The 15,943-nt window shown below is 34.7% G+C and overlaps 1 protein-coding gene across 4 annotated transcripts in view; it reads left to right on the forward strand.

Annotated features, from left to right (window-relative positions):
* Positions 1-15,943, forward strand: part of ATP8A2 (ATPase phospholipid transporting 8A2) — a 769,397-nt gene that overhangs the window by 278,836 nt on the left and 474,618 nt on the right. For all 4 annotated transcript variants that reach the window (XM_051986556.1, XM_051986559.1, XM_051986558.1 and 1 more), the window contains exon 24: positions 1,497-1,561. In XM_051986556.1, the coding sequence (XP_051842516.1) occupies positions 1,497-1,561 (65 nt within the window). The remainder of the gene's footprint in view (positions 1-1,496; positions 1,562-15,943) is intronic.

The following is a 15,943-nucleotide window of genomic DNA, read 5'->3' on the forward strand; positions in this document are numbered from 1 at the left end:
CTTAATTTAATTTGCCACATTAGCTAAGCCCAAATTTACTCCACAAAACAGCCGTGGCTTTTATAATTACATCTGTGCTATGTGGTGACTTTCTAAGGAAATTAGCTTCATCCTACACATTTTAGAAAATGCTTTTCCTTGGTTTTAGAGCTTTGACTCACTGCATATTTGAATATGCTGCAAGTTCCTTAGGGGTGCCCTCCCTCTGACTCTCTGACCAGGAAATACTTGAAACATTTTCTCCAGAATATCTTTGTCCAGGTTCACTTGTCAAATGGCATCTTGCTTGAGTGGAAAGATGTGAAATAAAGCAGTGAGTTGGTATTTAAAAATTACTGCTCACTGACTGCTGCAGCTGTTGTTCCAATCAAAAACTACTAGAAAATCCTTTGGAATTAGTTATACTGAATTTGTAACAGTCTGCTGCTTAAAGCTGCTGGTATTCTCTAGGGGAAGAGTACTCCACAGAGAGGGAATGATTAAAGTTACAATATCTCTTTGCCTCTTCCCCTTTTAAGTGAAAATAAAATGTAGCACCTTCCTTCTGGACTTAATCTGAGGGTTCAGCCTTTGGAAGAGAGAAATCAAGTTCTTCAACTTGGAAATGAAAAATAAAGAGGATACAAATACTTGAGCATACAAAAAAGGGGTACAGATGATTTGAACTATCTCTCTAGTAATCATATGCTATATAATCTGCTTTTTGCTTGTTGCTGTTTGCTCTAAATCTTAATTATTCTTTATTGGAAGCCACTTTTTGACAACATATAAGATTTTTTTTTGATCAAACATCAGACTTTTTGAGCATATGATTTGTTCTTTACAAAAACCTCTTAATGTATATTTGTTACCTATCTATATCATTGGTTTGTTTTGAGAATTACATGATTATATTGGCATTCTAGAACAATAGTTGTATGCTTTAAAATATTAATGAAATGTTAACTATGCTATAAGAAATGATGGCTATGATGAACAGAAGAGTATAAAATAAATTAAATGAATTGATTCAAAGGGAAGGAAATAGAATCAAGAAAACGGCATACATAGTGATTATGCCAGTATAATAAGAACAACAACCTCAATCCCAAACAATTGAAACCAAATTTTATAAAGTTATAAAGACCAAGTTTGTCTCAATTGAAGATATGAAAGGATAATTCTTCCTATTCCTTTGTATGTTTGTCTTCACTGAAGCTATTGGGAGATAAGGATAGTAAGGATAAAGAAAAATTCATAGAAATTTTGAAAGTATTTGTTTAAGTTGTTAGTAATGACTTTTTCCTCAGGCACTTGTTCTCAAAAAGCTAAATATGTTGAGTTGAGCTTTTTTCATCCTAACATATATAGATAAGGTAATGAGCCATGAAATGTTTTAAAGGTACAATAAAGTTAAAGTGAGGATAATTCATAAAATAGCCAATTAACTTTTAAAAATCAAGAACTCATTGAAGGGATTGGAAATGTGTAATTTTTAAATTTCATTTTCTTAATAGGTTATGCCTGCAAACTGGTGTCACAAAACATGTCTCTTATTTTGGTGAATGAACATTCTTTGGATGTAAGTAAATTTTCCTCATAATTACATATAATTGAATATATCAAAAATTATAACTTTGGGGCTTATTTCCATCTTCTTATAATAACTCAAAGGAGTGCATAGGGAAAATAAAAATTAAACATTAATATTTTCCTGTTTATTCATACTAACTTAGATTTATTGTAAGGGCACCTTACAAATACAAACCTTGAAGATGAAAGTAAGTCTGAGGGTTGTCTCTTCTTGATGAAGCTTTGTTTCAATTATTTAAGTAGTTAGAAAAATCTAGCCTTAAATCTACTAATTGGAACATGTGATTTATATTAACAAATAAGGAAAAGATTAAGGTAACATATTCATAAGAAGTTTCTTATACTGAAGGATTGTTTTTTGTTATTTCTGAATCCTATCTAGTCTTGCTTATTGGGACTTTATTAAAATACCACAAAGGTCTTCCTTCTAAATAGCATCATGTCCCTGTAATCACTTCTTAATAGTGGTGATTAAAATTTAGGTTATAGGGAATTATTATTAATCTAATTCTAATTCTTTGCAAAAAATTTAGTAAAAATAACACTTGAATGTATAAATCATATACATTTATGAAATACTTTCCAATTTACAAAGTGTTTTCATGAGTAGAATATGACTTTTTTCTCACAATAATCCTATGAAGGAGATTAGGCCAAGAATTATTTCCCTTTTACAGATAATGAAAATTGAGGATTAGAAATGTATCTTTGCTTGCTGTTGCAGCACTTGTTGAGAACAGAATTGCCTCAGTTTGATTATACCATGTTGCCCCTTTGATAGGATTTTTGCCCATACTAAAGATTCCTTGCAGATTAAGAATTATCTGTATCAGAACATGAGGTGCATGTATATTATTTCACATTCCTTCTTGTTCTGTTGATTGAATATACTGTTATTTCCCTTAACAATCGGTTACAGATCATGAATTTATTTAATTTTTTATGAACCCAACATTATAATCACATATTTATACAAATTTATATACTTTTTTATCTTCTTGACTTTGCTAGAGAATTAGCTTGTACCATCCCCTTTATCATTTCCTGGCAGTGCTGGACAGGTGCAAATTAGTAATAAGTTCACACTTGAAGTTTTACCTGTTACTGCATATTTAAATATGGGGATCAAAAAAAAAATATTTTTCCCTACTCATCTCCCTTGGCTGTAAAGGCAATTTGAAAGGGCTAAAAATAATCTTGTTTTAAACTTGTTAACTAATTTTCATTGGTATATTTGTTTTGGAGGGATGGACAGGGAAACACCAGCCAGGGGTTTTCTTAAACCTCACAAATCTTGAATTTCAAAAAAGAAAACCATTGTGCTTTCTGAATGATTGAAGGTAGGATGGGTGAAAGATGTTGTTATAAGAAGTAGTCATAAGCAATAAAGAATAAGATTTCTTGACTTTTTAATTTGTAGCTTTTGATAATGGCTTCCATTTTACATTTTTATTGATTTATTTGTTTTCCTTATAAGTAATAATAAAGCAAGATAAGGAGCAGAATATTTCTTTTTAAAAAAAATACAGGCCCAAGCACTGAAAATAAATTCGATATTCACCTTTATTGTAACCAGTGCTTTTACTTAAATGAGCATGTCTTAAATTAACAGTTGATTCAATGTGTTACGCTTAATACCTTAGACTATGATTGTTCATGACCTAACCTATTGTTAATTCATTGTGCAAATACATGATTGTAGAACAGAGTCTATACTGGTCAAATTTTCTACCATTGTTCTTAAGAATGGGCATAAAAGTAACTGGTTACCATCGCAGGGGTCCTCAAACTTCTTAAATAGGGGGCCAGTTCACTGTCCCTCAGACTGTTGGAGGGGCGGACTATAGTAAAAACAAAAACTTTGTTTTGTGGGCCTTTAAATAAAGAAACTTCATAGCCCTGGGTGAGGGGGATAAACATCCTCAGCTGTTTGAGGACCCCTGATCTAGGGGGTCTAAGTAGTATAGCTCTGGGATGATGGTAGAATTCACCTGTGGCCAGTGAGATAGGGAGGAAGAAGTCCACAACATCAGTTGTCTTTGGCCAGCCTCCAAACAAATGGAAGGACTGAAAGTGTTAAAAGCATAGAAGGAATGAACTGGTAAGCACCATAATCTGTCAGCTGTTCCCAGAGCTTCTTGACTTATAGCCCCTGGCCTCCTCACTGAAGAAAATTGGTGATTACATGGCATGTCCTCAATCTATGTCATGAGAAATGAGGAATATTATCAGTGATGGTGATGCTTGAGCTCAGATAACAGGTTTTTGGGCTACCACAAGATAGCCTTTATTATTACAGAGGCAGTAAATCAAGTATATTACCATTTCTTCAGAGGCTTATGTCTATCAAATGGCTTCATGATGAAGTTCATTTTACTCTCAGGTTTCCAAGTGCTGTTGTCTCTGGTAAGGACTGAAGATAAGATATCTTCCTGTAAACCTGGATGTGTTTTCTTTGGAGGAACTTCTAAGCAGGATCTCACATGTAACCTATGATATTGCTTACTTGGTTCACATGACAATTATTATGCTTGACTTTTAAAGTAAACTAGATACTTTCTTTCTTTCTTTCTTTTTTCTTTTTTTTTTTTCTTTTTTTTTTTGCTGAGGCCCAGGGTCACACAGCAGTGTTAAGTATCTGAGGCTACATTTGAACTCCGGTCCTCCTGACTTCAGGATTGGGGCTATATCCACTGCGCCACCTAGCTGACCCATTTCTTTCTTTTCTTGCAGTATGGAATCCTGTCTGTCTAAAAAATTTCATCTATTTTTACATTTAGCAGAAAGGTGACATGATAACTATATTTTTGCATGAATTGGTTGGATGATAGCCACTATTAGGTGAAGAGATGTTTTCTTAGCCTTTACCTCCTTAAATTTGCTTCATGCTTTCATGTTTTATCTTGGGTAAAACCTTGTAAGTTGAAATAACTTCATATATTTCATAAATTAAGTCATAGTAGCAAAGAATGGATTTTTCAACAGTTTTGGCCAAGGTTTCAGAAATGGATGCAATTCTCTCTCATGGAAAGTTTTTCTATTTCTTATCTTGGTATGCAACAGGTGCTAGAAAATCATTATCACTATTTTGGCTCATTTTTGAGTGGTTAACATTCCTCCTACTGCACTAAGGTAATAGAAACATCTCCCAATTATTTTTCAATTAAATCCACAATAGCTTTTTGAAGATAATACCATTCCTGATTGAACCCTACATTCACCATATCTTTTTGCAGATGTTGAATATTGCTTGAGCCTTTTATATTTTGAAGTCCAATAGAATTTCTTTGATAGAAATGCTGAAGACATTCAAATCTCAGGTGCTTTGATCAAATTCCTCTTAAAAATTAAGTTATAAATCTTCTAAAAATAGTCTTGTGTTACTCTGAACATATATTTTATGATATTTCATTCAAGCATTTATCATAAAAGAAAAAAATCATATATTCAGGATTGGTCTTAGAGCTTAAGGACAAAAATAAAAAAAACCAATCCTGAAGTCATCATTTAACAGAAAATTTTGGAAATTGGAAGTTGATGAAGTGAAAATCACATGCATCTTTGTTTAGGAATAGCCAATAGTTTTCCCTGGTTATATTAGTTAGCATTAGGTTAAAATATCACAAGACTAATGTCATTATTTGGAGTCATGTAAACTATATCAAAGGAAGACCCAGGAGTCTTAAGAAAAAGGGACTGAAGTAATTAAATGTCTACATGTCAAAGTTTTTAAAGAAATGATTTTAGCCCTTACTTTCAAAAGAGAGTTGTTTTTCTTGAAGCTGAGATTGGCTAGTTCTGAAATGGGAACTTTTGCATTGCTCCTTATAGTAATATTTAACCTTAATTGATTTGAAATATGTCTTTCATTTTCATAATGACAAATGTTAGTATCAATGAATAGGTGGGAATGGGAACGTAGAGAGGGTTAAGTCTTGGTGACTGGAAAGTGTCTTTCAAGTAGAATGACCTTAAATAGATGAGTGCCTATGTTTCTTCTACATGGGGTCAAACCCAGATAAATATTAAAAGAATATTGTAGTAATCTAGTATGATCATCAAGTAATAAAAATGTAACAAATTGGCTATTTTATTAGGGTAACTTTACACCTCTTGACTTGCTTGAGCAAGACTTTTCCCAAATAGATACTTTTCTTGGCTATTTTTGAATTCAATTCGATTTCCAGCCTTTTAGATATAAAGAAAAAATTAGTTTTTTTAAAAAAATTAGATGAATGCCTAGGCTGTTCAAAATTTTAATAAATCAGTGGTGATTTATTAATAGGACAAGTGTGTTATTGGGTAATACTGACACTACCCAAGTTATTTCATATACCAAAAAAAAAAAAAAAAAAAAAACCCAATCAAACAAAAATCCAATCATAGTTTTCCCCGAATTAAGTTTTTAAAAAATTCTTACATGGTTCCTACACCCATTTTCTACTTCTTCACTAATGTCCTTATGAAAACTAAACTTCCTTAAGGATAAAAGTTTGGGGAATAACAACAATAATAATAACAAAAATAATAGCAGCTAGTGTTTATATGACACTTTAAATTTGGTAAAGCACCTTAAATAGATGTTATCTCATTTGATCCTCACAACAGCCCTGAGAGATAGAGGCCATTATTATCCCCATTTTATGGATGTACATACTGAGGCAGACAGAAGCTAACTGATTTGCCCATCATCCCAGATTTGAATGAAGAGCTTCTTACTCCAAGTCCAGTTTTCTATAAATTGTACCTCATAATTTCCTCTGAGGATTTGGCACACATATTCAAACCAGTTTATGTATGTTTTTCCAATAATGTGAAAACCCTTTCTGACACAGATAAGTACATTTCAAGAAAATTTTCTCAATCCTTTCAGTAACCTGTAGGACTCACTAGGATCTATCATTGTAGCTTTGGAAAAAGACTTAAAAAATGTCAAATGTCACCCCTCAAATTAAAAAAATATTTCCATAAACCTAGTGGAAGAGAAAAAAAAGAATTTTATGTGAAATTGTGAGTCTGAGCTCCATCATTGGCAATAATGGATTTTTGATCATTACCTATGCTTTGCTTTGGTATTTTCTGGACAGGGATGTCCTGTTGTATGTCTAGTCTGCCTCAGAATCCATCAGGAGAGCCTGATTCTCTTTCGGGAGTGGGGCTGTTTGTAGGCCTGAAAACTTCACACTTGGAGCTTCTTGGAAACTGCACTCCCAGGGTTTCTTTTCCAAACCAATTTTTCTCAGTTGTTTCTTCTCTATTCCCATGTGTGCCCAATGAAGAAGAGATGAGTAATCAAGAAGGACTTTTTTGTAGGATGATAGCTCATTCTCTTGCCTGGGGGTAAGTTCTGCTTTCAGCCTGGTCCTTCCCGCCATCTTTCAGGGGACTGCTCCCTGTGGAGAAAGAATATATCATCCCCATTACTGCCCCCATGCGCTGCCAAACAACAGCCATCAGAGTGGCAGAAGAACAGGGCAGTTGCAGCAGCACAGCATCCCAAGGGAGCAGCTAAATCTACCCCTGGGCCCATATTACCTCATATACAAGGAGAGAGAAAAGAATATTCTCAGACCGCCGGCTCTTCTTCTGTCCTGCTGCCCAGCAGGTATAGCCTTTAGTACAGCCCCTGTGCAGGAGGACAGGGACATCTCAGCTGCAAGATCTTGTGGAATAGCAGCCCTCCCCAGAAAGCAGCCCTGCATTAAGTCTGCACCCTTATTCCCAGCAGCCATTATCCAGGGGTAACACCCCTGGTAGAAATACACCCTGACAGCTTCCCTTGCAGATGTTCTAAGTCCTGGCTCCTCTGCAGCTATAAAGATGCAAAAAAGAGAACTTTCATAGCCCAAGTCTTTAGCCCTATTAAATTGTTCAACAGATGTGATTTTATGGATGGAAGTGGTGATGAAGATGCATTACTTGAATACACCTTATGGAACACTGAGACTTCCCATCTGACTTTGATCTGAAAATTCCCATTAATGAGCTCTGGGGGAGTAGGGGCACATAGTAATTAAGTGCCTTTGTCTTTTCTCCCCACTTATTGTTCCTTTGTTCATTCTTCAGGAGCTAGGGACTGTTTACTGTTCATCACTATAATTAAAGGAGCTTGGACATAGAAACAGAAATCAGCTGTTACTTTTTACAAATGAAGAAACTTTGGTCTATGAATGTTAATTGATTTGGCCAAGGTAACAAAGATGCAAGATTAGAATTACTGTGTCTTGATTTAAGCCTAGGTATTTTCCATGGCTCTCTGTACCTGATCTCTATTATTTAAACTCATTATTAAAATTTTAGGGACAGCTAGGTGGCAAGGGGATAGAACACCAGCCCTGAAGTTGGGAGGACCTGAGTTCAAATTTGACCTCATACTTAACACTTCCTAGCTATGTGACTCTGGGCAAATAACTTAACCCCAATTGCCTCAGCAAAAAATAAAAAAAGAAAAAATAAGAAAAGAAAAAATGTTTTATTGATATCTTCTATTTCATATCACTTAACATCTTTCACTGTATTCTCTCCACCTTCACTCCTACACAGAGTTCTATCCTTTATAAAAAATTTTAAACCTAACATCAAAAAATCTTGAGGTTGCTTACAATGTTCTATAGTCATGGGTTTTAGAGCTGGAAGGAACCTTAGAAGTCATCAAAACCACTTCTCATTTCACAGATAAGTAAATAGAGATACAGAAAGTAATTTTCAGAATAGCACAGATAGTGAGTGTCTAGGGTGATAATTGAATTTATTCCTTCTTCTGTTCCAATTCCTGAATTCCATCTACTATTTATTCTATGCTGCCTCTAGTTTTAAAAAATAATTTCATTAATATCTCTTTTTTTAATCACTAAAATTTCTCTTAGCATCTTTTCCCTTCCCTCATCCCAGGAAACCATCTTATGGAACAAATGATATTTTAAAAATAAAAGAGGAAGAGAATAAATAAGCAAAACCAGTCAATGTATTGAAAATAGTCTGCAAATGTATACAATGCACAGTCTTGTGGATCGCCCATCAGTGATATTCTCAGGGATATTCTCAGATCTCTTCATTGGAGCCAGGCTTATTCTTTGTTAATGTACAGCTTTTACATTTGATTGCTTTGTGAAGGTTTTTCTTTCTATTTACATTGTTGAAGAGACCCGTATATATTGTTTTCTTAGCTCTGCTTACTTCAGTTTGCAGTAGAACCCATAAAAAATTCTAGTCCTTTTTTATATGTATCATATTTTTATTTCTTATGGCACTGTAATATTCTATTACATTCATGTCCCACATTTGTTTAGGCATTCTCTGATCAGTGGGCATCTTTTATTTTAATCCTTTGCTGCTCTAAAAAATGCTTTTTGAAATACTTTATTGTATGTAGGAATTTTCTTCTGGTAACTTTAGAGTATAAGCCTAGTAGTGTAATGTCTAAGTTAAAGAATGGAGATATTTTTAGTCCCTTTATTTGCATAATTCCAAATTGCTTTTTACAGTGTTGCAGATTTTTAAAAATGTGAATGTAGGGTTTTTTCAGTGTATAGATCTCCCCATGAGGAAACTCCCATTAATGTAGATCAGCTTTAGTTCTGGTATCACTTTTTTATGAATTGCATGGGGTGGTAAGGCAAACTGACTTGCTCAGCATTACACATTCAGTATGTATCAGGTACATAACTTGAGCCCAGACCTTTTGACCCACATGCTAACTTTTTTTCCATTATGTCACACTATTCTTGCCACCATCCCCATCCTTGCACCTATAGCATAGCTCAAGAGACTGCTCATCTAATTGGTTGCCACAATCTGAGTAATATGTACTTACTTCTGTTTGGGACAAAAAAACCTACCCAATTTGATTACTACAGAGATCACTCATAGAAAGCAGAATTACTTATTAGAATCTCGAGAAGTGGACCCCATCCTGTCTGTGAATCAAATTTCACAGCAGGATAGGACCAGAGCCTTGAAAATGCTTATAGCTTTTATACATTTCAGACAAAGAATCTCCAAAATCCCGCCCTCTATGTGCTGTGATTGGCCACATAAGTCTACTGTTCCCTTAGTTGGTGAGTGGAATGCAGTAGACAAGGTGATGTACAGCTTCTTAGGCCACGTTGGACAATGGAATGTAGTTCAGGCCTTATCTAAAATCACATGACTCCAGAGAAGCTGAAACTGAGGCCTGTAGGCTTCATCTACTTTAGCTAACAGTCTCTAATCAATATGTGCTGTAAGTTCTTCACCTTTTCCCACACACTTCTCATCCATTTAGTTCTTCCAATGTAGGTATTTAGGCCAATCTCCTTCCGTGAGGATCTCAGTGTACTTAGTATAGTTTCATTTACAAATACAGGAAATTGAATTTAACCATCAGTAAAGCAGCCTTTTTAAAAAAAGATTATTTTTCTATGACACGAGAATATGTGTATCACTTTGACACAAATACATGTATCAATCACTGTTTGACACTACTTAAACAAGTTGTTTAATTACAAGTTGTGTAATGTTTTTAATCAATCACAGTTGCATATTCCCCATTCAGTTGTGACAATGAAGATTATGATTTGCAGTAATGGGGAACTAGACATTGCTTCAGTTATCCTGAACTCCTTGGACTTTCTAATAGAAGAATTATATGCAAGAAGTAGATTAATTGCAACTGTCTTGAGATCTATGCAAAGACACACCAAGACCTTTGAGGAGACCACAAGTTAGTGAGGTAACCCAGAGGACTACTCTGTAGTGTACAAAGGCATTGACTCCCCCCCAGGGCGGAGCGGCGTTCCACAACAGTCATCTGCCTGTATTCTGGCATCTGAGCAGTGATCCCCTGGCTGCTGCTGTCCCCAGCCCTTATCCCGTCATGCTGTGGAACAAGGAGCCAGCTGTAATTTCTTGCCTCACTTCTCATTCCCATTCCAGAAGGGGTATAGGAAGGGTGTTGTGTGGCTAGGTGGGACCCGTGCTGAGGCCCAGACCCGGCCTCCCCTGGATATCAGCCTCCTATATTGTTGCACTGCCCTGAGTCTTAGTGGCATTGTTGCTTGTTGCAGTATGATTGGGAGAAGGGGGAGAAGGGTTCACTGGCAAAGAAGGAAGCAGCAGCAAAGGGATTCCTGGGCAGCTCACAGGGAGTACACATGTTAGGTTGTGTCTTTGTGCCAGAGTCTAATGGAGTAAAAGATGATGAGGGAACATTAATTCACTAGCCTTCTCTGTTATTGGTTACCTCCTTAGGGTTAATAGTGTCTGGATTGTGGAGACAGTTGCATAATTTTTCATTTGTAGAAGTTCATTGAATTTCTGAGGAACTGAGAAAATGTCCAGTTTTCTATCTGATTGTTTATACGGAATACTTTTATAAAAACAAACAAACAGGGAGAGATGTCTTCTCATATCTCTTTTTAGGGATCATTACAATTGCCCAGAATTTAATTTTAAGTTAGACAGTCACTGACTTTTTTTTAATAAAATTTTTAGAAACCTTTTTCCAGCTAACTTTATATAAAGTGCCTCTTTTGTGTGCTTATGGACTGATTGTTTTGTCATTCTTTCCATTTATGTTTTTCAAGTTATTATTATTCTGACTTTACTTTGCTTTTTTGAATTTATCCTGTTGATTGTTTCTTATAGCATAGTAATATTTCTTTTACATTTATGTACGACAACTTCCTTAACCATTCCCCAATTAATGGGGGTGATCCAATTAATGATCATCTATCTTGTTTCTAGTCCTTGGCTATTGCAAAAATTGTTGCAACAAATATTTTGGTGCATAGGCAGGCTTTCTTTTTCATAGCCTGCTTTGGACAATTTGCCTAATACTAGAATTTCTGGGCCAAAGATATGGGCATTTTAGTCACCTTGTTTGCTTAATTCCAAATTCCTTTCCTGAACATGTATTAAATATTACTTTATCCATGTATTAGGAGTTGGAGTATTTTTTTCTGAGCAAGGTTCTTGGTCCAATAATGTTCTTTTATGAACACCATAAAATATGTACCTTTATGATGTCCCATTATCTGTGTTCCAAGAATAGACTATATTGAATCATGTAAAGAGATCCTTTTTTTTTAGCAGTCTTGGTGGGGAATGCTTCCCTAGACTTGGGAGAATTGGGCTTAAGTTTGACAATTAAAATGTGATTTAGAATAACTTGGTAAGTTCTCTAGATCTCTGAGATAGTTATTAGTCTTTGAAAAGCAAAGAAAGTAATGATGCTGGGAACACTTTTCAGCATGGAAAGAGACCTTTTTCTGCAGACTTACATTTTTAGTGAGATTTACTTAGTCTTTGGGTTGAAATACTTTTTTTATTCATCACCTCTTTGAATCCTGAGTATCATATGAACTTTGCATATTATCTTTTTTAAAAATCCCATAGAACTTTTAAAAAGAAAGTGGTTTGTTGAAATTAGGCCATCCTGGTGGCAGATTGGCACATGAGTCTCCTATTGAAGCTGTTCATCTTTGGAAGGCAATGGCAGCCACATGCCTAGTTTTGTAGATTCAGTGCAGAGTGTGTTATGGCTGTAATTTAAGCTATAACATAAAGATTAAATATATAATTGAAAATGATTTTGCAGAATGATGCTGAAGGCTAGAATATCACAAAAAGGAAATTATAGCAGGCATAAAAATGGCTTACTGTAGAATTGAATCATGATTTGGGTGGTAGGTAAAACTCCATTTATACAAACTAGATGAGATAAAGCCCTAAAATGATATTTAGAATATGACTGAAAAACTTTCTGTACTTGTATGGAAACAATGTTTCTTGTTGCCAAACTGAATGTAAAATGAAGTTATTTTTCTTGAACTTGATTTTATTTGAATTTAGTTTGTTACAAGAACTTTTTAATGGCTCCATACTATTCCTTTGCAATTGCTTAATGAATTCATTTTGGGGGTATTTTTGTTAAGTTATCAAACAACCTTGATTGAAACAGGATATTAGGTTTGTTGTTTTTGGTTGCTGAACATTTTCGTATTTCAGCTGATTTAAATTTCTGGGTGGTTCATTTGTCTTATTGACTTGAAATCTTCTAACCAGGTTTCAGTGTGTGATTTCTATCTCCAGTGGCTGACTGATTTAATGAGACATACTTAATTAAATGTATTTTCGTGAACAAATAGGCTTATTGACTATGAACCATATTCCTTTCTAACCCTCATGATAGGAGTAAAAGAGAGAATCAATGCCAAAATACCTAGATCTGTGCTTTGTTTTCTGTGACCTTGGTGCTTTGATTTCATTTAGGGTAATATTTTTTCATGAGTCTTTTATTAATGTTGTACAGTACCCCTTAATGAAAGATAATGGACTTTTAGTTTCACCTCATCACCAACAAATTAGGAAATATGACAAAATGTAGAAATCTTCCATGTTGTAAGGACTCCAAGAAGTATTGGATGATGACTTCAGGAGAAGAGAGGTTCCTTATAAATACTGAAGCTTTCTAAATGCTTTTATTTGCAAAAGGCATTGTGTTAATTTAATAAATTCTGGGACATTGTGAAATTTGTGAATCAATCAATTGGCTTATTAAACTAAAAATGGAAAACAAAAGAAAAATTAAATAAACAAGAAAATGTAGGAGAGGTGACATGAAAGACATATCCATGACATTTATTACCCAGAAAAACTGGGCTAGTCATGTGGGGGGTAGCAATTAATAAATAGCATGAGTGTTACCCCAATACTCATCTATCAGAACCAAGAAATCTAAAAGAAGGCTTCTCGTCTGATATATGGAATCTATCTGGGGGGGAGATGTTCTGGAAGGGTATGAAATGAATTACCCTGAATGATAAAATATGAATGGATTTGATCACTATTGGAATGAATAGCAATACCAATAAATTATGGTTCATTGGTGAGTGTGGTTCATCATAAACTAATCAGCATTTATTAGACATGGTGCTAAGTGCCATGGATATACAAGTCTGATAATCATAGAACTTATAGTCTAATAGAGAGACAATGGTATATAAGGGGATGGTGGCCAGGGAGAAATGTTCTGGTTTGGGAAGTTTGGGGCAATATATGGAGCTCTTGACCAATGACCAATGAGCCCTTGCCAATGGCAGTGCCAACTAAGTTATGGTTACAGAGCCGTAAAGTGATGAGGAAGACTGTTGACTTGATGGTAATTGAACTGGAATGTGAAGCAGCCTAGGGCTGCCTAAATAGAGTAAGTCATATGAATATTCATCAGCCTGGACAGGCTGGGCTCCAAGATGGTGTTCCAAAACACCATTCCTCAGAGCATGGGCAGAGGAAATAGTAAGGTCCAGCAGTTTAAAGAGTGCAGTTGGAAATAGGGTGAAAGAAAAGAGAGAGAGAGAGAGAGAGAGAGAGAGAGAGAGAGAGAGAGAGAGAGAGAGAGAGAGAGAGAGAGAGAGAAAGGAAGAGAGAGAGAGAGAAAGGAAGAGAGAGAGAAAGAGAGAGAGAATGAGAATGTTTCAAGTCAACTCATTACAAGGCTCCTTGCCTTACCTAATCTTTGCATTTTCCCCTCCAAAACCTAGCACAACATACTCTAGATAAGTGTTTAATAAATCTTGTTGTTAAATTGATTGCACAAAGTAGATTAAATAACACACTGTGTTTGCGTCTTCGAACTTTAAAGTCTAATGTTCCATTTTCACATTCATTTAGCCTGTGACCACTTCCTAGGGAGGAAAAGGATATTCTCTTATTTGGTGGTTTTAAATTATTCAGAGCTTGCTTTGAAATTTTAGGGCTTTTTCTCTCTTTATTCTTTTCCCTTTTATGAAATTAAGTTGTAAAGTAACTGAATCATTTACCAAGAGGGAGGAAGTCTGACTTAGCAATGAATTGTGGGAGTAGAAATTCCTACGTAATTTTTGAAAGAGTAATTTAGAGCCATAAGTTAGAGTCAGCAAGAATAATTAGCACTAATAATAAATAGCCCGTGTTAATCACCATAATTTCTTTCCTCTGAAACATGTTTAAAAAGGTGCTGAGTTGTCTTGGGGGCAAAGATTGATAATGGTCTTTTTATTTAAACATTTGTTTTCTCTAGTGCCTAAATGAAACATCTGACAGTTAAGAAGTAAGGAAATTATTTATTTTGAACTTAGAAGTTTTCTTTTAACTTTAGCTTTAAGATATCCTATCATTTCCAGGAAGAAATTATAAGTGAATATATACATTAATGTTCTATTCTGAATGACATGTTAAATTTTTGTGGGAAAAAGTACAGGTAAAAGGATCAATATTCTGTTATATCCTTACTTCTTTATTTTTCAATCCTTGAAGATAATTAAAGCTCTGAGAGTAAGCTTATTTTAAACAGGCACTTCTGTTTACTTATAGGTCCCTATCCAAGGTACACTTAATGACTGTACGGAGGCGTCCATTTACCTGCATAGGCTTAGCTTGGTACTTTTTAATCTACTATAGTGACAGAAGTGACATATTTCCTAAATTTGAAATTATTTAGTTCTATTCCTTTCTTGTAACTTTATTCTTCTCTAGTGCCTATATATAAATTGCCAGGAATTAAGCCCCTAGCATTTTATATCCAAGGGGAAGGAAAGATGAATATTTTATGTTCTCTATTTTACATATTTATAGTACATATTTAATTTGATATTTTATAATATATTTTAATATGTTATATTTATTATTCTTCAAATCACATATTGGGAATCCTTCACAGAATGGTAGTGCCATTCTTAGAATCAGGATATCATGGTTATAGGAGTGATCTCTCTCCTTAATGCTAAGAATTCTAATTATATACATGAAACCATGGATCCATGCTGCTACTCCTAAGCTGTCTTCATCCTACATTTTGTTTACCCTTCCCACCCAACCTCTTCTTTAACATTTTACTCTTATTGGATACCACATGGAATTGGCCCACTATCACTCTGAAAAAGGAAGTGTTCACCATTTCTTTAGATTCCCTCACCAAAATACTTTTCCCTGATCACTAACTCATTATATATGTTCACTTTGTGAACACTAAAAGGAAAATAACAATCTCAATGGAAAACATCATTTCAACATGGAGGTTGATGTAACTTAGATTTAATGTGTTTCTAAAAGGCATACAATAAAGCATCTATGAAATGCATGAACTCTCCCATAATACTAAAAAAGAGGAAAAAAAAAACAGTTCTAACATTATATAGAGTTCATCTGATCTTGTACTATGTTGATTTTTTTTAACAAATAGATTTTCCTCAATTTGAATTCCTCTTTCAAGATCTTGTTTATAACTAAGTTCCCAGGTTACCATAGCCTTGATCTTATCTATAAAATTAGAGTTCTTAGTAATAAGGGGCAATCACCAGTTATCCTGATCTCTATCTGGTCTCTGCACCCAGATGACTCTGGAGAGGAAAGT

The sequence above is a fragment of the Antechinus flavipes genome, chromosome 3 (assembly GCF_016432865.1).
Source record: "Antechinus flavipes isolate AdamAnt ecotype Samford, QLD, Australia chromosome 3, AdamAnt_v2, whole genome shotgun sequence".
Classification (NCBI taxonomy): domain Eukaryota; kingdom Metazoa; phylum Chordata; class Mammalia; order Dasyuromorphia; family Dasyuridae; genus Antechinus; species Antechinus flavipes.